Here is a 26933-nt window from a genome sequence, read left to right on the forward strand (position 1 = left end):
CTAATTAGTAAGAATGACTAGGTTGAAACTATCCGAGAACATCATGGTCGAATTCCCTCCTGGTACGAGAGGGGGGAAGGAAGTGCTGTAAGCCAATTGAGATACCGGGACGATATGATTTTTGATGAGTGGGAAGGTACTTACTCTTGGAGCGCGAGGGGGATTGAGGGAGTAATGCTCAAAATCAAAACATAACGTTTCCTCGTAAACTAAAAATTAATTCTATCAGTCGTCTGTCGCGTGATGATCTGGTTAAGGAAAAGTTGACGCGGTGAAAGTTGCAGGGGATTATTAATCTTCCGACCAGGGTGAAACGGATACTCGTGTGTTCAATGCTTTATCTGCAGATAAAATAATAGCTGATTTTTACTTTACGAATGACGACCAAGTGACGGCTAACTTTGCGGCCAATTGCGATAGGTATTAGAGAACAGCGTCTCCAATCTTTCTTTTTCGGAATAAAACGTCTTTGGGATTTTACCGATCTTAAGGTAGGTACATCGCTATTTCATTAAAGGGATTTTAAAACTAAATCGAAAAAATGAAAGCTCTTTTTTCACTTTTATTGATAAAAACGTAGGTGCCGCCTTCTACGTGTATGTAATGTTAAACAAACTACGCGAATTAAACCAACTAACAAATACTTTCAAGCAATTATATCATAAGATCAGACCACCTACCCCAAGAGGGACACGTATCGCTGGAAGTAATTTAAATTTTTTTATGTCTCGAATGTGATGCGGCTTTTTTACTTTTCGCGCCATCTCACGGAAAGTAAAAGCAGTTTTAAAGGTACGACTTTTTATTTTTATTTCGTAATATAAAGAATTTTCTGTTTGCTGTAAAAAAAAACCCGCGTGACTTTTGAGACACCTTTTTTCGAGGTTGATGCAAGTCAAGGGGTGCTCACGCTTGATTTGAAATGGTAAATTTTTTTGCTCTTAAAGGGAATATAACCTCAGGTATTTGGTGTGGAACACCAACGCTTGCAGCTCTGGCCGCTCTTGCCTTTGGCTATAAAAATGTTTGGCGCCACTGTACAGGGACATTTGAAAAATTGAAGGAGTCTTCCGTAAAGATTGCTTTGCGGGTTATATTCCCTTTAAATTTCAAGGGTCTGTCACCGACGTCATGATTTTTAGAAGTTGTTTTAGGTCCTCGGACTATATTTGCTCTGACTTTTGCTGTACCCAAGCAATGTACTTTTGATATATTTTTTACCATTATTTATAACGCCTGAGGCGCTAATCGAATGTTTTAGTGACGTCGTCGTCAGACCCTGTCACTTTCATCTCGTCTCTTATTTGAAGGCATTAAAAAGGGCTTCGCGAGCACCCCTATATTAGCGTCTCTAGCAACCTTGGATGCAAGTCCTTTTTGGGGTAAGTGGTCTGTGATCAGAGGTATATAATGTATCTCGTAAAAACAGAGAACTTGCCAAATAAGCAATGTCAAATATTTTCGTAGACTTTAGGTCTAACTCTAGGACTAAGATCATATAGGTTAAAAGTTTTACTAGGACTAACATGTTTGTGTCGGGAACAAAGCTCACAGTCGGTTAAGTGGCGAAAATGGATTTGGAAGTGTATGTTTTGGGGTCGGTAATCAAGTCTTTTTTTCGCTTCTGCAACTGCAGTTGCTTCGACCCGCTTGTTAGTTTCCAAGGATCACGTTTTCACCAAACTGGCCCGACTTTCTTAAAACATCGGTACGCTATGGTGGTAAACTTGTAATCACAGAGTCGGAATGCCACAGTTGGTCAAGTGTAACGTTTTAGTCTTTGAAGCCCAGTTCACACTATACAATTAATTGGGCCACTTAATTGAAACAAACTAATTGTAAGCGAGAAAACTGTACAGTGTGAACAGAAAAAGTTGGAACAATGGTAACAATTTTTCTGTTCACACTATTCAATTTTCTCGCTTACAATTAGTGGGTTTCAATTAAGTGGCCCAATTAATTGTATAGTGTGAACTGGGCTTTAGAGTCGGTAATCGAGTTTGTTTTTTTTTGGGCTTCTGCAATTGCCTCTATTTTTTTACTTTTAAAAGATTGTATAAAGCCAGAAATTCTTCAAGGAAGGGGTTCAAATTATGTAAATTAGCTGAGAGGGGTCGAGAAGGAGGTGAAATTTTAGTACAGCCAAATTAACATCCAAACGGGGGGTTAGACATGGAAACCCTCCCCTTGTCTACGCCACTGGTACATAGGTTTATAGCCTACTCATGGTCGACTGTATTTGCCACCAGTGTCTAACTTTCAACAACAAAAAAGTTTAAAAATAAATATTTTCATAGGTTTTTTACAAGAGTTTTTTTTAAATTTCATTTCTTAAAAAGAATAAAAATAATTATGATAAAATTACTTTAATTAAAATTTCTATATCAGTAATATAATAAATCATAAACGGTTAGAGGAACCATCAGCTAGGCTAATACCCAAGGCACCACCCTAGGCCTAAGTCATCGAGCGACTTTTAAAGCGATTAATTCAGGTGGCCGGGTTAAAATGCGTAGGAGGGACTGGAGGGTGGTGGCAAGCCCTTCATGCCACACGAGCCAACAGCACCCTACACTAACTATTAACGTTAACCTCTACAAGTTTCGACCATATGACGAAAAGGCGACTCCGTGATTGGATTGTAAGAGAGCCTATCAGATGCTTTAGCCAGTCACGTGATTTGCGCCAGGCGATGGCGGGCGATGGCGGGGAAGAAGAACGTACTTCAAAAGTTAATTTTTACGTAATTAAACTTAATTAGGGACGACTTTAAAAGGAAAAGTTTTTTATTTATCATATTACTGATATAGACAAGCTTTTTTATAAAGAAATATATATAAGGTGCAACTTTCCTTTAAGTTAGTTGAGAAGAAATATGGTAAATGAAGACCCCTGTAAGAAAAAACTTATTTATAGATTCAATAATGTATTTATTTATATGAGGGGAGAATCTAGGAGGATGGAAATACTGGAGGGGAAATATCGGATTCATAGGCCTGGCAATGTGGGGAATTCGGACATAAGATACTAGAGACACCTAGCGGACACCGTAGTCAAAATTTCGTCCGCGTGTTCGTTGGGACTTGGTTAGAAATGCGTGCCGGTTTTAAAATCGTGTTAAAGATTTATTTATTTTGTCTTCAAATTAAATAAACATCTCCGAAATTAGTTTCGTAGAATATTCGTGTTTCAACTTGTACAAAAAATCCTTGTGAATAGAATAAAAAGTAGGCAAAATTTATAGAGACAAAACATTCCGCCTCTTTTTACGATGGCGCTACGCTCGTATGTCCGAAATTGTATAGCTCTCGCGTTGCCGAACCTAAAACAGCGAGTCCGTGATGGGGGAATACACATTTCGGCTATTTTGAAGAATAGGTCCCTCTCCTATATATTTATGCTATAATATAGTATTTTTCCAAGGAATCTATTGCCGTTAAAATTATTTGTCGGAAATGAATACTTAAGGAGATATAGTTAATTCAAAATTATATATAATTGGTCGCGTGCGCATGCGCCCGTCGGCCTTGATCGGCAGAGATAAAACATTTATTCGCTAGCGCCTTCCCAACCTACCTGCTAGCGCAGTTGGAAAAGCGCTGGATTGCGAGTTCAAAATTATTTATATTTTTCCCCTTATATTACCGAATTGCTTGGAAATTTGCGTTGATTTAGGCGAAATTAATGCTGCAATCGCGAAAACATTTCTTATAAATGTTTTGTTAACGCGGGTTTTATTTTAGGAGGTTTAGAGCAAAATTCTTGATGCGTAAGGCTTTGTAAGTCCTCTGGGTTGCGTTATAGAAGGCCCATCGTGATAGCAAGAATGGGGTTCGGGTGGCGCCGCGCGCCCCCAGCGCTCAAGCGAAGTGAGTGCGCGGCGCCGTCAGGCGCCAATACGGGGAACACTTTAATACTCGGTGCAATGCTCAAAAACATAGGGAACAAAGGCTTAACTTTGAATTTCCATAACTCCACGAATAATTGTTTCTGACAAAAAAAATTGCACCATTGAATCCCTAGCATCTTAACCTTTTTTTTTAAATAAAAAAATAAAAATTGGGCTCAGGGACCCAAGGTTCTTACAAGCGGCACTATATCATCACCAATATTTTCTCTCTAGGCCTAAAACGCCACGATTGTTAGCTTCGACCATTGAGTTGGGAATAAATAGAGGTACAACTAAATCTGGCTGGCGCGGGACCAATTTCGTTCAATAAAGCCCTTTTCACATTAGCTTCTTTTTCATCGCGGTACGAAACCGGAAAAGTTGGCTCGCGTCCAGACGGAAGTTTAAACTAGTTCCGCTAACGTGATCCGTTCACTTCGTCGTAGTGTGAACCGCGATCGGCACGGCTAGAAAATGTTCGGCGTAAAGAATGTAATTTTATTACTACTAATGTTTTTGAAGTACCGTATACGTAATAGACAAAACAGATATTTAAATAACAAAAGAAAGATAAAATATAGAATCGAAAAATTAGGTCTATAAAGAAATTACCGAGGGTTATTAAAAAATTGTTGTATTATTTAAAAAAAATAGCTCGATAACTGATATTTATTTTAGATAAACGTTCACCTTCATACTGTATATTATTATTGTATTTAAATAGACTTAATTTTAAATTTTTTAATATTTAATTTGTTAGGTATAACCAAAAGTCATATATATGTATATATATATATATATATATATATATATATATATGATATAATTATTTAATTTAAAGATTGCAAAAGAAATGCTTTTTAATAAAATGTTACTAGCACGGTTGGTGCGTCCACACGCATTTTAAAAATGACGGAAAGCGCGCCGAATACGGTTAAACCGGGTCGAGACTACCTCTCGAGGTAGTCTCAGCCCGAGTAGAACCCGCGCCAAATTTTGTCGGGTGAATACGGTTGTCCCAGGCTCGGCCCACTTCTAAACCGCTCTATAGTGTCCGTGTGGAAAGGGCTATGGAGACTTTATCAACTTTATCATTCTACCGTGGCGGCAACTGTCTTTAGTGGTGGCAACTATATTGCCATTTAATTTTTGCGCGAATCTGACGCGAAATTAAAATGTATGATTTCTCGTAACAAAAAAACCTTTGAAGTTGTTTAAAAATAATTTTATTCTGTCAACACGATCCTTTTTAACTCAAGTTACGGTGAGTTAGCTAATAATTATTTATTTTAGCCATATAACTTTACAAAATATAGATGGCACTATCGCCTAATTATAAAGATGATTTTCGTACAGTCTTATCAGAACAGGTCCCGCGTAACCATGGCAACCGAAATCGTAATTGTAATTCTAGCAGTATTATTCCCAATTCAATGGCTTCAACGCAAAAAAAAATTTCATATTGGTAAATTTTCCGTAGCCGAATTAATAGAGAAATTGCTGAAAAATTTCAAACTTGTGACTAATGCACATATTTTATGGGTTTATTATCCATTTAAAAAGGATAATACCTATTGTATAATACCAGGGGGTAAGCTCGTAAGCAAAAACGCAACGGTTGCCTTACGCGGCTGTCACTTCTCCTCCCGCTGAGGGGGAGTTACGCGCGTGGCTAGTGATAGTTTCGAATGGGTAGGTAATAAGCCCTAAAAGAGTTTTTTTCCTGCTTCGTGGGTGCGTGCTTGTAGCAGCCTACTTCCAGGGGGTAGTAGGTCAAACTTTGAAGCCCTCTAGCGCTCTTTAAACTCGTCGCAGAGAAACGCGACAAAAACCTGCATACTTCTCATCCCCTACAACCACCAGAAATTTCTGTACTGACTATTGAATCACCCTGTATATAAGTTGATAAAGTAACTTTGTTAGTTATAGTAGTAGTAAAGTTTCAGTCTTTCAGATGGTTGTTCATACCAGCGAAAACACATGTTTTAAATTCGAAAATAACTAGCTAATGTGTAATGTTTATAATAGTTATTTTTATCTCCTGATATAATAATGCATAAATATTTTCACACAAAGTAAGCGTTATTTACATTTTGGAAAGCATTTCAATTTTTAATGGGCTTGGGCTGTATCACTCAGCGATTTCCAAAGACTAAGAGGAATTCGCCGAGAGTTATTAGTCTTTAGTCACATAATAATTTACGTTTTCAATGGCGAAACAGACCATTATTAAAAAATGCATTAGGTAAATAGGTAGTGTCATACTTATGTTTATTATGTTACTTATGGTTAAAGTAAATATATTAAAAATGGGTTGGCAAGAGGGGGCCCCAAATTGTAGTGCCTACGTGGGGAAAAATCATGGCGGCGCCACTGCGTTACCCCCATAGATATAGGAAACGTATATAAAGGTCTAGATAGAATATTTCAAAGGGAGTTAATACGGAGGTGACAGCTAGCAGAAACGCGTAATTTCTGCAGGCTATCCTTATAAGGCGCTATCTATCGGTGATAAAGCTCGTGCTATCGTCGCGAGAGCCATTGTCTCCTGCTTAAAAATTATACTAAAGTCACCAACAGATGGTGTCTAAAGACTACGGCCTGCGGAAAGGTCAAGCACTTACAATTGTTAGTACTAAAATGCTAAGAAAGCTCGCGCTCTTGGTCACGTGACTTCCTCGGTGTCTGCTAGGTGTCAATTCCATATTTTATGTTAGGCTTAGACGCCCCGAAATTTATCTAGACCTGTATATACATTTCTTATATCTATGGTTACCCCCATCCCCCTCTCGCTCTGACAGTAAGAGCTTTATCCCTAAACAAAATCAAATCGGCTCGGTAACTCGATCACGATATTTCGTCCCGAACTACAAATAAATGTATAACCAATATAGTCAAAATTGTATAAACTATATTTCTAATTCTCCTAAAATGGTACTTTGACGAAGGAACTATGATATTTTTGGGCATGAGACGATATGTTATGAAGACAAAAACACCTGAACGCAGACCACCTGTGGGGCCAACTACCTTTTACGTAACCAAGAATATATTGATGCTTAGAGAGAATGACTATGTGGAAACCAAAGACTATATAAACGCTTCGCTTACTAGACAGGCGTGTTCTATGGCTCAACTTGCATACCGATTGTGGCTCCATCTCGACGCTGGTCAAAATTTTCCCCTAGCTTGAGCTGTGTTACTAGTGGCGCCTCTAGCCGCGGGTCAAAAAATTAACCCAGCTTTTACAGTGCTACAGATGTGTTAACAGGTTTTTCCTAGGAACACGCCTGTCTAGTAAGCGAAGCGTATATATAGTCTTTGGTGGAAACTATCCTTGGACATCGTGGTTGAATTTCCCCTAGGGGGGGGGGGGGAAACACGTCACCAAAGTGGTCTTCAATCGCGTCGGAATACGTCAGTCTTAGATGATCAATACACTCTTAACTCTTTTTAGAAACGTTTACTGGGCGCCGCCATTATCGTACAGACAACTAACGAGCAAGCCCTCAACGCTCAACCGCAGAAATTCCATCCCCCCAAAACCGGTTTTTTCATCCCCCTCCCCGTAGACTGTAAGGTCATGGTCGATTGGGGAGGCGCGTTTAAGAGTCTATACCGAGTGGATTTGTTTTGGGCGTATTTGGAATTTGCAAATCGTATCAACATGTTCATAAATCAAGGGGTCCAACACTCTTGAGCAAAATGATTTTAGAAATCTTGAAATTAACTTGAAAATTCCGAAATCTCGTCGAAAATCAGTACCAAAATCTCGAAATCAGCCTAAATAACCAAAAAAGAACCACGAAAATTGCGCACTGAAATCTCAAAATCAGTGTCTGATTTCTAAAATCACTTTGAGATTCAAAATCCCGTACGCAAAATTTGCAAATTTCGGACCCCTGGTCATAAATACATTCTTGACGTAATCACTTCCTTAATGTTTTTTTTATGGCAATTTTCGATCAAGTATATTTAAAATGCAGTGAAAAACACTTCAGCAGTCTCTAGGGAGATGTACGCTTCTCACAAAGAGCTATTGAATACACTTCTGATAAAAAAATTATTGCCAAATGTCATTTTGATTACCAATACGGCCGATTTCGACAGATTGACGACGGCATCGCTTACTGGATGCGAAATTAAAATTATGAATCGCAACCGCGCAGTGTGTGGGTTTAGTTGGCTAGTATTGCCCCTAACACACGGCGTACGCTTCGCTGTCAATACAATCAAAACATATTTTATGGTATACGTATTCGAATTTGTAAAAAAATACTGAATATTACGTATAAATCGGTTTCCTTTGCGCCAAAAGAATAATTTAACTTTGTCCTTCGTGTAAAACACGTAAAAACGTCGTATTGTTCACTTTCCTTGAACCATAAAATTAATAACTAAGGAAAAATAATGTTAAATATGTAGTTGAAAGCGGTTTACTCGCGACTCATTCCTATTTTTTCAAATATTAGCAAATAATATTATTAAAATATTATATTTTCTTGTCATTGTCCGAAAATAACTTTAAGCAGAAGGATGACAGCGAGCAAACCAGTCTCCGAAGAAGTTCACCGAGCCAAACTCGAAATAGTTTGGAGGAACGTGTTGGTGTATCTGTTGTTGCACGCGGGAGCATTCTACGCCTTTCTGTTTGTCTTACCATGGGCAGACTACAAATCTACACTATTCGGTGAGTTGAGACAATTCTTACATTTTGAATTCCGTAAATGAAGCAATAGTTTTAAATCGTAGTTATCTTTGCAGCGTTCACGTTTGGTTACTTGTCGCTACTGGGCATAACCGCCGGAGCTCACAGACTGTGGTCTCACAAGGCATACAAGGCTAAATTACCTTTAAGAATATTCTTAGCTTTTTGTCAGACTGCCGCTTTACAGGTAAGCCGAATTGAGTCTTATTTTCTTAGTTTGGTGCTATAGGAATTTCCCCGTATGCCGCTTTAAAGGGGAACGGTCAAGCTTTAACCAGTTAGATAGCCCTATAGCCCATTAAAAACTAAAATTTATGGCGAAAACCGCATCAAAAATATTGAGTGGTTAATTTTTAATAAAATTTCGGGAAATCGAAAAGCGCGCGTCCGCCGCGACACCTGGTGAGAAGTCGGTGAGACAGAAAAACAACGTAAAAGCACGCGCTGCTGAAGACGAAAAAATATGTTTTGCACGCGCGGCGCGTTCCAGTTATAAGAGACCTAAGCCTAAATTGCGCGATTTTAAAAGTTAGGATAGTTCGCAAATCGCTCATACGAGGTTAGGGGCGCTGGCGGCAGCCCCTAAGATGGCGGCGAAAATTCATACCCCAACACCTGGCGTTATTTTTCGTTTCAACTTTTTGGGCCAAAAGCTATTTTTTCAAGACAAAAAAGGGTACGTGTTAGTATATTGAACGTCTTGTTAATCTTTTGATACGGAAATAAGACCATATTTGGAAAAGCCTGGCCGTTCCCCTTTAACTAATTTTAACAGCTTAAAGGGAATAGAACCTCCAACGCGTCCTTTATGGAAGAGCCCATCAATTTCCTTTATTCCCTTCACAATCAGCGATTATCAGCGCCGCAGGTGTGAAAAGCCATGGGAGGCAGCGGACAATATTGGAACCCTCGGAGGGTGACAGAAATAACAGAGGTTATATTCCCTTTAAACGGTAAATAGCTAAAACTGTTATAGCTAACAGTTATTAGAGCTAAACAGTTTTTAACCGTTTTAAAGAGCAAAAACCCTGTTTAACGATTAATAAAACCATAGAACTAACAGTGTTTAAGAGCTAAAACCATAGAACTCATAGAACTAACAGTGTTTAAGAGCTAAAACCATAGAACTGACAGTGGTTAAGAGCTAAAACCATAGAACTAACAGTGTTTAAGAGCTAAAACCATAGAACTCATAGAACTAACAGTGTTTAAGAGCTAAAACCATAGAACTGACAGTGGTTAAGAGCTAAAACCATAGAACTAACAGTGTTTAAGAGCTAAAACCATAGAACTCATAGAACTAACAGTGTTTAAGAGCTAAAACCATAGAACTGACAGTGGTTAAGAGCTAAAACCATAGAACTAACAGTGTTTAAGAGCTAAAACCATAGAACTCATAGAACTAACAGTGTTTATGAGCTAAAACCATAGAACTAACAGTGTTTATGAGCTAAAACCATAGAACTAACAGTGTTTATGAGCTAAAACCATAGAACTAACAGTGTTTATGAGCTAAAACCATAGAACTCATAGAACTAACAGTGTTTAAGAGCTAAAACCATAGAACTTAAGTGTTTAGGAGCTAAAACCATAGAACGTAACAGTGTTTAGGAGCTAAACCCATAGAACTAACAGTTTTTAAGAAGTAAAATCATTTGAAAAAGCTTAAATAAAGGTTTTTATAGAAATATTTTTTCAATTTAAAATTTTTTTATAAGAAAACCTTTTGAAAAAGATCAACTTACGTAGACAATTCTGTCTATATCTTCTACCATGTACGACGTGTAAAGTAATTACTCATAGGTATTGGATTTGTTTAACAATTCCATAGAATCAACTTCAGTGAGACCTTGTTTTACACGGAACATACAATAAGGGGACCCAAAAATGCCAAAAGTGTTTTAATGATTCCGCTATTGAAAAGGTTACCACGGAAACGAAATCCCGCAACTATAGTTTGTTAAAATTAGAAAAGGGCGAGTAATTCTTCAAAACTTTCCGTTTCCCATCAGTAAAGCCATAAGTAACATTTTAACAATAAGTATGTCAATTAAGAAATATATTCCCGAACTGATTTTCAGAGCTATTGCGCAATCTAGGTTTAACTCTCGACACAGAGCCCCCTAGTGTCTAAATATGCCTTAGGCGAGATATACTACAACCAAGGACGATAACACGCTACTCAGTTCGAGTGCAAGTCCAAAAACACGCTACTCAGTTCGAGTGCAAATCCAAAACACGCTACTCAGTTCGAGTGCAAGTGCAAAACACGCTACTCAGTTCGAGTGCAAGTGCAAAACACGCTACTCAGTTCGAGTGCAAGTGCAAAACACGCTACTCAGTTCGAGTGCAAGTGCAAAACACGCTACTCAGTTCGAGTGCAAGTGCAAAACACGCTACTCAGTTCGAGTGCAAGTGCAAAACACGCTACTCAGTTCGAGTGCAAGTGCAAAACACGCTACTCAGTTCGAGTGCAAGTGCAAAACACGCTACTCAGTTCGAGTGCAAGTGCAAAACACGCTACTCAGTTCGAGTGCAAGTGCAAAACACGCTACTCAGTTCGAGTGCAAGTGCAAAACACGCTACTCAGTTCGAGTGCAAGTGCAAAACACGCTACTCAGTTCGAGTGCAAGTGCAAAACACGTTACTCAGTTCGAGTGCAAGTGCAACACACGTTACTCAGTTCGAGTGCAAGTGCAAAACACGCTACTCAGTTCGAGTGCAAGTGCAAAACACGCTACTCAGTTCGAGTGCGAGTGCAACACACGCTACTCAGTTCGAGTGCAAGTGCAAAACACGCTACTCAGTTCGAGTGCAAGTGCAAAACACGCTACTCAGTTCGAGTGCAAGTGCAACACACGCTACTCAATTCGAGTGCAAGTACAAGTCAGAGCTTGGCGAGAATGTCAGCGTGGAAAAAAGGTTCGGTCGGGAAATTAGCATTAAAACTATAGGAAGAGTCATATTTATTGTTATTAAGTTACTTATGGTAAAGCTGATGAGGCATTTTTTGTCACGGAGTTAGTAGTGACGTAATTTAAACTATCTATAGTTGGTTACCATGGTTACTACGGAGCTAATGTGTTCGAAGTTCCGGCAGGCAGTGGGTAAACGCGGGAATACATACCTCTACTTGGAATGCTTATCGCGGCAGATTTTCGTCTCGATGTGGCTGACGGTTTTTTGACGTCACTATGTTAACTTAACAAACAACAACGTGAGAGGAGAGCGCGTGCAGAGGGGATTTTTAATATCGTAGGCGGTGCCAAAGCTTCAGAGTGATCTTACCATATGCGATCCGTCAGGATAAGCATTCCAAGTAGACGTATGGATTCCTGGGAAACGCTATTGACTACGAGCGAGGCAGTGAATTGGAATCTACGGTACGAGGTTTATATTATCGGCTGGATAAGTATTCCAAGTAGAGGTATGGATTCCTGGGAAACGCTATTGACTACGAGCGAGGCAGTGAATTGGAATCTACGGTACGAGGTTTATATTATCGGCTGGATAAGTATTCCAAGTAGAGGTATGGATTCCTGGGAAACGCTATTGACTACGAGCGAGGCAGTGAATTGGAATCTACGGTACGAGGTTTATATTATCTTCGGGCCCGGACTGGTCAGGTCGGCTGGTCGGCGATCGCCGAGGGCCCCCGGCTCAAGGGGGCCCCAAATTGCTTATAATAAATTTTTCCTAAAGGTCCTTTAGACGCGTTTGACGTTTCAAATGAATGTGCACGTAGAATCTAGTACACTTTAAATGTTATTTGTTGTCCTATAAATAACCATTTAGATTTTTATTCCATACCCCCCACCACCCGGTAAGGGGCTCCTCTTCAGTCTCTAGACGAGGGCCCCCAAAGGAGCCAGTCCAGGCCTGATTTATCTTTGGTTAAAGTTAGTCATCTGTAAAGTTGATTAGGCGTTTTTCAACACCGAGTTAGAAGTGACGTAATTTACGTCATATCCCGTGAACAAGGTTTCAATAAATAAAATGCTTTTATGGGATACTTATGAGTGACGTAATTTACGTCATATCCCGTGAACAAGGTTTCATTAAATAAAATGCTTTTATGGGATACTTATGAGTGACGTAATTTACGTCATATCCCGTGAACAAGGTTTCAATAAATAAAATGCTTTTATGGGATACTTATGAGTGACGTAATTTACGTCATATCCCGTGAAAAACGTTTCAATAAATAAAATGCTTTTATGGGATACTTATGAGTGACGTAATTTACGTCATATCCCGTGAACAAAGTTTCAATAAATAAAATGCTTTTATGGGATACTTATGAGTGACGTAATTTACGTCATATCCCGTGAAAAACGTTTCAATAAATAAAATGCTTTTATGGGATACTTATGAGTGACGTAATTTACGTCATATCCCGTGAACAAAGTTTCAATAAATAAAATGCTTTTATGGGATACTTATGAGTGACGTAATTTACGTCATATCCCGTGAAAAACGTTTCAATAAATAAAATGCTTTTATGGGATACTTATGAGTGACGTAATTTACGTCATATCCCGTGAACAAAGTTTCAATAAATAAAATGCTTTTATGGGATACTTATGAGTGACGTAATTTACGTCATATCCCGTGAACAAGGTTTCATTAAATAAAATGCTTTTATGGGATACTTATGAGTGACGTAATTTACGTCATATCCCGTGAACAAGGTTTCATTAAATAAAATGCTTTTATGGGATACTTATGAGTGACGTAATTTACGTCATATCCCGTGAACAAGGTTTCAATAAATAAAATGCTTTTATGGGATACTTATGAGTGACGTAATTTACGTCATATCCCGTGAAAAACGTTTCAATAAATAAAATGCTTTTATGGGATACTTATGAGTGACGTAATTTACGTCATATCCCGTGAACAAAGTTTCAATAAATAAAATGCTTTTATGGGATACTTATGAGTGACGTAATTTACGTCATATCCCGTGAAAAACGTTTCAATAAATAAAATGCTTTTATGGGATACTTATGAGTGACGTAATTTACGTCATATCCCGTGAACAAAGTTTCAATAAATAAAATGCTTTTATGGGATACTTATGAGTGACGTAATTTACGTCATATCCCGTGAAAAACGTTTCAATAAATAAAATGCTTTTATGGGATACTTATGAGTGACGTAATTTACGTCATATCCCGTGAACAAAGTTTCAATAAATAAAATGCTTTTATGGGATACTTATGAGTGACGTAATTTACGTCATATCCCGTGAAAAACGTTTCAATAAATAAAATGCTTTTATGGGATACTTATGAGTGACGTAATTTACGTCATATCCCGTGAACAAAGTTTCAATAAATAAAATGCTTTTATGGGATACTTATGAGTGACGTAATTTACGTCATATCCCGTGAACAAGGTTTCATTAAATAAAATGCTTTTATGGGATACTTATGAGTGACGTAATTTACGTCATATCCCGTGAACAAGGTTTCATTAAATAAAATGCTTTTATGGGATACTTATGAGTGACGTAATTTACGTCATATCCCGTGAACAAGGTTTCAATAAATAAAATGCTTTTATGGGATACTTATGAGTGACGTAATTTACGTCATATCCCGTGAAAAACGTTTCAATAAATAAAATGCTTTTATGGGATACTTATGAGTGACGTAATTTACGTCATATCCCGTGAACAAAGTTTCAATAAATAAAATGCTTTTATGGGATACTTATGAGTGACGTAATTTACGTCATATCCCGTGAACAAGGTTTCATTAAATAAAATGCTTTTATGGGATACTTATGAGTGACGTAATTTACGTCATATCCCGTGAACAAGGTTTCATTAAATAAAATGCTTTTATGGGATACTTATGAGTGACGTAATTTACGTCATATCCCGTGAACAAGGTTTCAATAAATAAAATGCTTTTATGGGATACTTATGAGTGACGTAATTTACGTCATATCCCGTGAAAAACGTTTCAATAAATAAAATGCTTTTATGGGATACTTATGAGTGACGTAATTTACGTCATATCCCGTGAACAAAGTTTCAATAAATAAAATGCTTTTATGGGATACTTATGAGTGACGTAATTTACGTCATATCCCGTGAAAAACGTTTCAATAAATAAAATGCTTTTATGGGATACTTATGAGTGACGTAATTTACGTCATATCCCGTGAACAAAGTTTCAATAAATAAAATGCTTTTATGGGATACTTATGAGTGACGTAATTTACGTCATATCCCGTGAAAAACGTTTCAATAAATAAAATGCTTTTATGGGATACTTATGAGTGACGTAATTTACGTCATATCCCGTGAACAAAGTTTCAATAAATAAAATGCTTTTATGGGATACTTATGAGTGACGTAATTTACGTCATATCCCGTGAACAAGGTTTCATTAAATAAAATGCTTTTATGGGATACTTATGAGTGACGTAATTTACGTCATATCCCGTGAACAAGGTTTCATTAAATAAAATGCTTTTATGGGATACTTATGAGTGACGTAATTTACGTCATATCCCGTGAACAAGGTTTCAATAAATAAAATGCTTTTATGGGATACTTATGAGTGACGTAATTTACGTCATATCCCGTGAAAAACGTTTCAATAAATAAAATGCTTTTATGGGATACTTATGAGTGACGTAATTTACGTCATATCCCGTGAACAAAGTTTCAATAAATAAAATGCTTTTATGGGATACTTATGAGTGACGTAATTTACGTCATATCCCGTGAAAAACGTTTCAATAAATAAAATGCTTTTATGGGATACTTATGAGTGACGTAATTTACGTCATATCCCGTGAACAAGGTTTCAATAAATAAAATGCTTTTATGGGATACTTTTGTGTGATTACGTTACATAAGTATGACAAGGGTGGTGCGTTGGGTTATAGCCTAGCTGATTATTATTATTACTATATGATTTACATACGCTTCTACGGTACTAATGAGTGGATATGTTGTAACCATGCAGAATAGCATCTTTGAGTGGGCCCGGGATCACCGCGTGCACCACAAATATTCCGAAACGGACGCCGACCCTCACAACGCCACTCGCGGATTCTTCTTCTCCCACATGGGCTGGTTGCTGTGCAAGAAACACCCGGATATCAAGACGAAGGGCCAACAGATCGACATGACCGACCTCCAAGCCGACACGGTCGTCCACTACCAACACAAGTAAGGGTCTATTCGCGAGTACCTGAGCAGGGTTGCCACAATATTATCAGATACCAATTCCCTTACTATTCCCTGTTTTCCCTGCGAATTTTAAGTTATTTTCCCTAATTTTTTAGGGCCAAAAATAGACAATTTTTAACTTTTACATTTATAGAAGTTAATAAATTTGATGAACTTATATTTCAGTACAAAAGTTATTTCAATGTTAAAAAACCTTTCAAGGATCTAAATAATAATAACATAATTTGCCATAGATCTAGAGTAAAATTACCTTAAAAAGTGTCAAGATAAAACTGAATTCCCCGACTTTTCCCTGACGTGGGGCAACCCTGCAGAGCTGCGATGTCCCCAACCCAAATGGTCACGTCAAACTAGAGAGTAGGCCATGGCCTCAGTGTCCGAGTAACCAATAGTCTGACTAGGCTTAAACCTAGCGGCCCGGAAATGTAGACGGGGATAGAAAAAGGTCAGGGCCCACTAAAGCTCAAGCCTATGTTAAAATTTCAAACATTAAATTGGGGGTACATTTTGAAATTGAGCCACCATCGATTAGATTTTATTTCGGGGGGATACTATTGAAAAAAAGTTGAAAATTAAAAAAATTGTACCTACGACCATATGTTTCGCGAAGGGCATGTGCCACCTGTGCCCCCCCCCCCCCTGGCTACGCCACTGATCTTCTTCTTTGCCCAATAACCTAATAGCATAATTGTATTCATTTCAACCACGAATATCAAACTATATCATTACCCTTTCTGCCATCTGGGGCTAAGGTGGGCGGTGCCTTTCTACGCTTTACGTAATCACTTGAGCCAATCAGGAGACAGGTGTTTGTTGTTGACTCGATCCACAAGACGTTTCCGGGATTGGGCGATTTAACCGGTGAAGAAAATGACTCGTGATTCTTAGAAAAATACCTGTACTCTTACCAAATTACTTGATAATCATAAATAAAAGAATTTATTATTAATATTCTTACCTATTTTCGTTCTATCAAAAAGTGTATTAAAATTTTAGAACCTAATTTTCGCGCTACGCCTTGGCACTAAAAGTTAGTCAAGTTTCAAAACGTTTCCCTTCAATACAATTGTTGATTGGCGGCGAGTGACCAACGTCATAATAACTAAGCCCATCCCATCCTAACGACTGAGACTAGAGTACCTAATGAAATTTTATATTCCTGGTTGAAACCGTTGAAATGAATACATTCATGCATCTAGTAAGAAGGAAATGAAGTGTTTTACGGAAGATAAACCTTGGATTAACAATAGTAGTGCCTACTATTGTTAATCCAAGGATAAACCACGCCTCTTATCTTTTGAAAGCTGAAGGGGGAGGGGGGAATACTGTCGGTAAAACATGAAAGCAGAGGCTTTACATTATCAAACACAACTATCTTTACACGCGGCCGTCATCCATGTATTACCATGTACTTTTACTGATAATCGTACCTGCATGTTCTCACAAGGGGAGTATATTACCCGAGGTGTTAATTTCCGATTTAGTTCAAAGTCGGGCGTAATGTAGACCTATATGAGATATGAAATTTCCCAAAAGGAGACGTGGCACTCACCATTCGATTTACCATAGCAACCGAAAATGTTCTTGACCACTTAAAACAAAAAATCTTCATTTAAAAAAAGCATGGGATATTTTTTAAATCACGAAATGGGTAATTTGGACCACATTTAGGTAAATTTCATCAAGTTTGGGTAAATTAGAACATTTTTGGGGGTAAAATTGTAACAATGTTTGGGTAAAATAAGGAAAAAATCTTATTTTTGTTTTAAGTGGTCAAGAACATTTTCAGTTGGCATGGCAAATCGAAGGGGTAGTGCAACGTCTCCTTTTGCGAAATTTCATATCTCATATAGGTCTAAATTACGCCCGACTTTGAACAAAATCAGCAATAAACACCTCGGGTACTCTCCTTGTCAGTTAGTGTCATAACCGATACCCGGAATCCCTACCTCTACTTGGAATGCTTATCCTGCCGTATCGCGTAGTATGGTAAGATCACTCTGACGGCTTTGGCCCCGCCTACGAGAGAAAAAATCCCCTCTGCGCGCGCTCCCCTCTCACGTAGTTGTTTGTTAAGTTAACATAGTGACGTCAAAAAAACCGCAGACACTTCGAGACGAAAATCTGCCGCGATGAGCATTCCAAGTAGAAGTATGGATTCCTGCCGATACACATTAGTCTAAGTAGAGACGCGACAACTTTGTGTTTTGTTTTCTATACCTCGGCATTTTTTCGGACGCAACCTATTTAACAAGGTTGTGCTTATATTAGGATTTTTGCCCACGCTCTCGTTAAAACGTTGGCACGCCCCTGGCGCCTACCGCCTGAGATGTTTAATGATGCTTTTTATAAGCAATCAGTCAGAATTTATTTCCATTTTTCCCTAAGATTTCATTTTTCGCTATCTATTATTGTATGACGCGATTGAAACACGCGCTGGTGACGTTTTCTTCGCCCACCTCACGTGGCGGGGGGGGGGGGGGGAACTGAACCATAACACAAGCATATATATATGAAATAGTATAGATCCACAATTATACGAGGAACTGATACGGAAGTGACAGCTAGCAGACGACGCGTATTTTCTGGATGGGCTACGTTATAGCGCCATATTTCCACCAAAAGCAAAAAAACTACACGTTACTCTAGGGCTATCACCATTATTAGGCCCAATCTACATCGTTCTTTTTTAAATACTAATTTTGAACACCGATAGATGGCACTATTACGTAGCGCATCCAGAAATTATCGGTCTTCTGCTAGCTGTCTCTTCCGTGTTCTTGCCACGGGCCCGTACGCAGCGTAAGGTATCTATGCTATTTCATATATCTATGGGTACAAGCGGATCATCGCCACATAGTCACATTGGATTAATAAGTGTTACTTACAAGTTAGTGTAACCATAGAGGAACTATCCCTGGGAGAGACTGACGAGATACCAGGGTTGCCAGATTCCAAGCGCTGGATTATCGTATAGAGTTTTGATTTCGATGGTACTAGATTAAGAAGGATCGTACGGCTGACAACAAACCAATTAAGCCCAAAAGTTATTTAAACATAATAAAAAACAGTTTGATCAACCTTTTATGTCGTATACTTTAGCTCACCTTTATGTACGAAAAACCACGTGAGAAAATATTTTGTTAATATTTCCGATTCGTGGCCACAATTATCACGCCCCCACCAAACCGCAAGACGAGGGGTCGGACATTTACCAAAATCCCGTACACTTTGTATAAAATCGCAAAATCTTTTAACTCTCTCTATGGTAAATTAACATTGAAATCCCAAAATCACTTCAAAAAGTAATGATAAAATCGCCAAAATCTCTACGAAATCCCGAAATCCCGTACAAAATAATGGCAAGTGTCCGACCCCTCGCCGCAAGAGCGTGTTTGGAAGTGGATTCGAGGGAGGGGTTTAAACTATGTAAAATACCTAAGGGGTCGAGAACGGGGTGAAAATTAAGTACAGCCAAAGTTCACCAAGGGGGGGGGGGGTTTACACGGAAACAGTTCCGTATTTCCGCCTAAGCCAACCTAGGCCGTGGCCTAGGGACCCATCCTTGGAAGGGGCCCTCCAGTGACCGTAATTACTGTATTCAAAGGCATAAATCTATAATATCAATCGTAATTTATATTGGAGAAATTCCTAAGTAGAAGCAAACTTTGTTTTAAAATTACCAAAATTTGTGCCTGGCAGTTTACGAACGCACCCTTAAATCGCAATGTTGCATAACTATCGCATATTTAGTCGACGATTGTTAAGAGCTTTTATTTAGTAATATAACCGTAGAGCTCAGACTTTTACGCTGAAACAGGGAAATTCAGGCACAGCCTAGCTGCCTAGTTCCAGGGATAAGAGTAAATGCAGCGCGTGAAAAGGGGGCCCAGACTCCTTATCTGCCTATGGGCCCAGGATCTCTAAGTCCGGCCCTGCACGGAAACCCTCCCCTTATCTACGCCACTGCTAAAGATCATTGATCACCGCAATATTGAGAGATATATATAAAGATTTCCAATCTAAAGAAAACAGTTTTACACGGATCGTACTTTGGATCGTATTTTATCGTAAGATCGCATTTTTGCCATACGATCCAGCCTTCGTATCGTATATCGTACCAAGGGTTCAATTATCGTACAAATACAATCCGGATCGTACATCTGGCGAGATACGCGCTGTGCACTAATTCAGCGGGCGGCCGGGGTTTCCAAATGCCTTTCCCCCTTTTTAAGCCCCTGAGTGGGGAGAGCATTTCAAGGTCTTTTCTTCTCGCACTGCGCATGCTCATTGACGACGATTGAATTTTCCCTTCTTTAAATTTAGACATACAGTTCCTCCAAGGACTGTTACTATTTCCGTGGTTCCTCATGCTGTAGATTATTCAGTCATTGGCTAGCTTTATTTCAAAACAGGTTCTCAGTAAAAAATGTTGTTATAGTTATTGCAAGGGTTATTGTCAAAGACTATACACTCTTTTTCGCGCCTTTATTTTACCGCTCTTACTCGCCTCCCGCTCGTCGGCCATTGCCTCTGCCCTCAGCGGGGAGTCTAGCAGCGTTGCCAGATCGAAAATCTGAAATTATCGTATCTAGGCCAAAAAATTATCGATTTTCCTGGAAAATTATCGTACATTTCTTTTTGGCGATAAATTTTAATTCATACATAAATGCGTTGAATTAAGATGATTTTTTAAAGCACTACAGGAGTTTTATTTCAGGGAAATAAACAAAATGTCTATTATCATTATTAACTGAACTTAATATGTTTAAAAATGTTTTAAAAAATGCGGTAATAGCTAGGAGTAATAAACTCACACTTTGGACTACGCGTACAGAAAAGTAGAAAAGTTAATTAAATTAATAATAAAATATAAATCGTTCGTAAGGTTTTAAAAAAATCTAAAGATTATCGTACATTATAGTACGTTGAGGCAGAATTATCGAAATAATGGTCTGATATCGTACGCCATGAAAATTATAGTACGCCCTAAAAATTTTGATTAAAGTATCGCAATTTGCGATAATTATCGTACGTCTGGCAACGCTGGAGTCTAGCATCCACTCTTTGGTTATACATAATGGAGGATGGGGCTGAATGGGGGAAAACCAAACAGGGACGCGCTCAGGAAATTACCGCGAAAAAGAGTGTCACGCTTCGCTAACTAGACCATTGAGTTGGGAATAAATAGAGGTACAACTAAATCTGGCTGGCGCGGGACCAATTTATTTCAATAAGGAAACTTTATCAAATTTATCGTTCTACCGTGGCGGCATCTGTCTCTGGTGGTGGCCACTATTGAATTTTTGAGCGAATCTGACGCGAAATTGAAATGTATGACTTCTCGTAACAAACAAACCTTTGAAGTTGTTTAAAAATAATTTTATTCTGTCAACACGATCCTTTTTAATACAAGTTACGGTGAGTTAGCTAATAATTATTTATTTTAAGCCATATATCTTTAAAAAATATAGATGGCGCTACCGCCTAATTATAAAGATGAATTTCGTACAGTCTTCTCAGAGCAGATCCCGCGTAACCATGGCAACCGAAATCGTTATTGTAATTCTAGCAGTATTATTCCCAATTCAATGAACTAGACTGGCGTGTTCAATGGCCAAGGCTAAACTTGCGTAGGAATGATAGGATAAAACGTTTCCCCGCGCTTCAGCAGTACTACTAGTGGCGCCTCTAACGGCTGGTCAAAGGCTTCTCCCGTGTTTCGAAAGTGTTAACAGGTTTTTTGTATGGAGACGCTTGTCTAGTAAGAGAAGCGTTTATTCTGTCGTTTGGTAATTGTACTAGTACTTTAAAAAGTGATGGGTAGAATTTTAAATTGGAACTAACATTTCGAAAACCAAAAACACAATTAAACCGTTGTAAACAATAGACGGTAAAATAAATTCCAACGGCTTCCCAGCCTCTGAAGGGTTTTTGAATTTGGGGGTACGAAAAAAGGGGAAACGTTTCGTGACAGCATGGCTGCCAGCCTCTCCGCTTCGCGACTTTAATTGTCACTGAAATCATTTCAACCGTTTTTCACGTCATTACAATTGATCTCAGTTAATAATTTGTATTTTAATTTAAAGAATTCAAGTTATAGGTAAATTTACAGTTAAACAACCATTTTGTCTAGCTTTTATTCCCGAAATATAACGGTCAGTTTACTTAGATGGCGCCACGTGCTCTACGAAGAATCACGATTTAGATATTTGTTACTCGGCGAAAGTTAAAAATGGGCCTCTGCGCATGCTCCAATACCAACCAATCCGGTGTTCCCTCCCTGGCTAGTGTCCAGTTTTTAAGTGGCAATGACGGTTTAAAATTCCACCCCCATTTATTTTACCGTCTATGGCTAGAAGCTTGTTCAAGAAGCGATTGGTCTCCTGACAATATAAACAAAAGGCATTACATTCGCTGTTTACATTTTATCAATGGATCTGACCCAATTAAAAATTTGAGAAAAAAAAATATTCAATTTGAGGTAAGCTAAACATGAGCTAATTGGTTTTTATTTATTGCCCAAATATTTACCGTACTATTTTTACTTTTATCTGTAGGAAAACAAAGATCCACTTGACCTTTCATTGAAACAGGAAATGTATATCTTTCGGCAGCAATTCTTATTTTTCGGCATTATTTTATCGTTAAAAACACAAATCAACTTTCATAAGCAATGAAATACTACTTCGAGTACTCGACCTCAAAAAAGGTCGAGTACTCGAATAAGTAATTAGAGAATACTCGTCGCTTACCGAGTACCTAAAAATTGAATAATCGGGTACCCGATTACTCGAATTAGCTGCTCTCTAAACTCGTTGAGTATGTTTTTCTATCCTCGTTGCTTCAAAGTTCAAAGACGGGTTTTTACAACTTTTCGGGGGGCAAATAAACGTTACATACAAAGTTGTGGAAACTGTGGTTCATTTAATTAAAGAATATTTTTCAGCATTGAAAGTTACTTTATACACCTTTTAAATGTAATTTAATAATTACTTGAATAAAACCAGCTCCTATTCCTAATCAAGTACTCGATAACCCGACTCGTTAAAAATATTACTCAAGGTTTTTTTTTAGTTACTCGACTCGACTCCAGTAATCCATACCTCTACTTGGAATGCTTATCGCGGCAGATTTTCGTCTTGATGTGGCTGACGGTTTTTTGACGTCACTATGTTAACTTAACAAACAACAAGGTGAGAGGGGATTTTTTCTCTCGTAGGCGGGGCCAAAGCCGTCAGAGTGATCTTACCATACGCGATACGGCAGGATAAGCATTCCAAGTAGAGGTATACTCGATGAAAAATAAATTTGTTTCTCGATAATCGACTCTATTGGCAAAAACCACTAATCGCACAGCCCTATTTTTTGGTTTTAATAGCAACTAATTATTTGTCGGTGAATTCCAACAGATACTACGTGCCGCTCTTCATAGTCTGCGCCATTGTATTACCAATCACGATTCCGATGTACGCGTGGAACGAAACCTACTGGAACTCTGTCATGATTTGTTTCGTATTTCGCTACGTATTCTGCCTACACTGCACTTGGCTGGTAAACAGCGCCGCGCACTTGTGGGGATTTCGTCCGTACGACGCAAACATCAACCCGGCCGAGAACAAATTCGTCTCGCTGTTCGCCATCGGAGAGGGCTTCCATAATTACCATCACACCTTCCCTTGGGACTACGCCACCAGCGAATGGGGAGTCAAACTCAACTTCTCGACCATGTTTCTGAATGTCATGGCCCTAATGGGTCAAGCCTACGACCTTAAAGTAGTTTCCAAAGAGATGATCGAACAAAGGGTCAAACGAACGGGTCAAAAAAGTCAATGAACGCGCTAGCAACCTTTTGACCCGTCTTCGATCTTGAGGATAAATTTGTTTCGTTATTATCATAAGTAACAAAATATATATATAAGTATGACACAAGTATGACACTGAATGATTTAAACTATTCACGTAGAGATTAAAAACGCGTGTAGATATCAAATTCAAAAATAACAATAACTACTTACAAAAACGAAGAATTTTGTGTTCAATTCCACAATTCGTCATTATATTTCCAGAGTAACTTTTTGAATAGGCCTTAGCTTATTATTTAAATAGGTTGTCGGGCACCATTACCTGACAATTACAAAGACTAGAAAATGCTCGCGATGAGTTCATTCACCAAACCGATAATCATTAAAAAAAACATTGGAAGAATATTAAGTGCCATACTTATGGTATGTTACTTATGCTATTACCGTTTTCGATTATATTCGATTCGATTGAAAATTTACCGATATAAAAAGCGCAAACTATGTGATATATTTTGGTGACCTTTATGTTAACAATAATTGTTCAAATTGTGTAAAATAAATTAATTTTATTAAAATGCCTATGTATACTTATTTGGATACTTTAACAAATTACGCATTAAAAAATATTTGAATCCTACTTACGACAATGCCTAAAGAAATAACTTAACAATAAAGGACTGAACAGTGCGGTCGTAATAGTCTATGTTGGCCTTGAAAGTTTCACAGCTTGATGTTAAGTAACAAATCTTTATTACCATAAGATAAATTTAAATTTTTCCAAGCAAGTTAATACCTATTTAAAATACCTTAATTCGGTAACATTGCCCACGCAAAAGCATAGTAAGAGTTGCCATATATTATCGGAAAATATAAATATTTCCTTTCAATACGATCAGTTTGTAGAAGCTGCCGTAGGTGGAGCCACAATACTGATGAATAGTTCTCTAAGCCTTCTAAGGACCAATATGAAATAAAAAAGTTCCATTTTCGAAGCCTCGAAGGAATTAAGATTAATGGTGCTATTAAAATTTTTGGGATTAAAGTATTTGTTTCACAATTTAGGGGTAATTTCAAACTGTAACTCTTTATTACTACGGGAATTCTTTTGGCGCTTTAGTAACTTTATGAATGACGCACATCCTGAATTATTTTTCGTAAAACGTTTTACAATATCATACATAGATGGCCCTAGGGGAGCTGAAATGGTTGTTATCCAGTTACTGTGTGTCGAGGGTTTTCACTCGAGCGCATCTCAAAGCTAAAGAGCGACATTATTAAGCCGAAGGATAATTTAATTAAATAATTTATGTTTCGTCTTTGAAACTATTATGCAATATATTTTGAAATGATAATTTTTTAGTGATTTTTCAAGGATTTAAAGGTTTAATTTACGGCGGAAAGTTATTGTAAAAAACGACTTTGATTTAACATTCCAGCTACTGCTTAAAATAACTTGGATTTGCTTTTTGTTGATTAGTTAATGAGGTATAATGCCGTGATTCAAGGTTAGTTTGATCAAGTTCAGCCTCTTCAGCCCCAGCGGGGAGTATTCTTTTACTATAATATAACTACTTAATTAATGTAGTTAAAATTGTCAGAATTGTAAGGGAGTGTGTACTCCCTTACGAATTATAGTTTTCAGAGTTTTAATACAAAATTACCAGTAGTTCTGGAACTAGAAATCGAGGGGCTGGTAACTATGCGTAATCGGTGTTCAAGCCTGTAGCTTTGACTGTACCAAGAATGTATTTATTTATACTCAGGGAGAATGAATATGTCGAGACTATCGACGGACACGTTGAGGCCCTAACCCCGTCACGCTAAGGGGGGGGGGGGAGGAAAAAAGGAGGCGGTCTTATTTTTTGCGTCCTCGAAGCAGCGTTAATCGCGTCGAATAACGTAATTTTTAAGAACCAATGAGATTGCAGTATTATTTGATTTTATTAAAGCGGAGGAGCAAACCGGGGGCCCCAACGGGCGGAATTGGAGAAACGCTCAAAATATTCTCGACATATTCATTATCCCTGAGTATAAATAAATACATTCTTGACTGTACCAAAGAGATTACGTAATCGATTACAGATATAGCACTACCAAAGGCTGTACTCGCTGTAATCGGTGTACAGAATTTGACGAAGTGGCTAGCCCCTCGCTAGAAATAGACAAAAATCTTCTCAGGTGTGATCATAGACATAATAAAGAAATAGACACCTTACGCGGAGTTTGATTTTACAAAAAAATACGGGAGCGATAACTATAGCAGACAACCGGCAGTTGTTCCGTATTCCTGGGGTACTACGTGTAAAGCGCCACCGCCACGTAGAACCTAACGCTTAAAGCTTGTTTTCCACTAGCGCGCGTCATAATGTTATTTTGTTTACGCGCGTAAAAACGTTTGAACGTTTCAAAGCTGAGAAACGCGTCGTTGCGCGCGCCAGTGGAAAACAAGCTTAAAGCTTGTTTTCCACTAGCGCGCGTCATAATGTTATTTTGTTTACGCGCGTAAAAACGTTTGAACGTTTCAAAGCTGAGACACGCGTCGTTGCGCGCGCCAGTGGAAAACAAGCTTTAGAATATTTATCGGGTTTAAAATCAGACGCAAAAACTTTAGCGATGAATTTGAAACACGGGTAGTACGTTTATGTTAGCTAACAGGTTTTATAATTAAATACCAAAGTTTTTGTGGTTTGTTTATTAAAAAATAGTAGTAAAAGTGTTTTCTACTGAAAATCTGTTTTTATTTGGTAAAAATGGTTAATATTTGTGCTTTTACACATTGCAATAACTTTTCAACAAGTAAAACAATACCTGAAAAGGTTTCATTCCATAAGTAGGATTAAATTATAATATTATTTAGATAAATATTCATTCTTATTTAAAATCTTTATATAACTATAGGTTTCCCTTATCTAAACCTACAATACTTTCTCAATGGATAATTGCTGTAAATCGCGACAACTGAACACCTTCAAATCATGATTTAATTTGCAATGATCACTTTTTAGAACGGGATATACAAATTGTAAATGACAAAAGGTGGGTCACGCCAAAAGCCATTCCAATTCCGGTTTTGTTTCCATAGAATTAAAACAAGTAAAAATAGTCTAAATTATTTTTTTTATTTAATGTGAAGAAATTACATCCACTTGAAAGTAAAATAGAAAAAACCGGTGATGCTAACGTCTCACCTTTAAATTTTGTAAGTTTAATTATGTTATTATAATTTGAGCGAGATCTCCTTTGTTTTTAGCCAACTTTGTTAAGTTGTTATGAAGAGATATTCCTCTCTCTATAAAAGCAATGTAGTCTAAGAACTAG

The 26933-nt window shown here is 37.9% G+C and overlaps 1 protein-coding gene across 1 annotated transcript; it reads left to right on the forward strand.

Annotated features, from left to right (window-relative positions):
• Positions 1-8413: 8413 nt before the first annotated feature.
• On the forward strand, positions 8414-24130 carry LOC149926517 (acyl-CoA Delta-9 desaturase-like). Its single transcript, XM_090158521.1, has 4 exons — positions 8414-8579; positions 8654-8784; positions 15584-15789; positions 23223-24130. The coding sequence occupies exons 1-4, from the start codon at positions 8426-8428 to the stop codon at positions 23644-23646; spliced, it is 915 nt and encodes a 304-aa protein (XP_090014647.1). The 5' UTR covers positions 8414-8425; the 3' UTR covers positions 23647-24130.
• The last annotated feature ends 2803 nt before the right edge of the window (positions 24131-26933 follow it).

This window comes from Leiobunum rupestre, chromosome 9 (genome assembly GCF_980474605.1).
Source record: "Leiobunum rupestre chromosome 9, qqLeiRupe1.1.hap1, whole genome shotgun sequence".
NCBI lineage: Eukaryota > Metazoa > Arthropoda > Arachnida > Opiliones > Sclerosomatidae > Leiobunum > Leiobunum rupestre.

Bases quoted from the DNA above. Each gene is read 5' to 3' on its own strand.
- LOC149926517 (XM_090158521.1), top strand. From the start codon at position 8,426: ATGACAGCGAGCAAACCAGTCTCCGAAGAAGTTCACCGAGCCAAACTC. The intron at 8,580-8,653 runs GTGAGTTGAGAC...TTATCTTTGCAG, and splicing joins CTACAAATCTACACTATTCG to CGTTCACGTTTGGTTACTTG. The intron at 8,785-15,583 runs GTAAGCCGAATT...GTAACCATGCAG, and splicing joins GTCAGACTGCCGCTTTACAG to AATAGCATCTTTGAGTGGGC.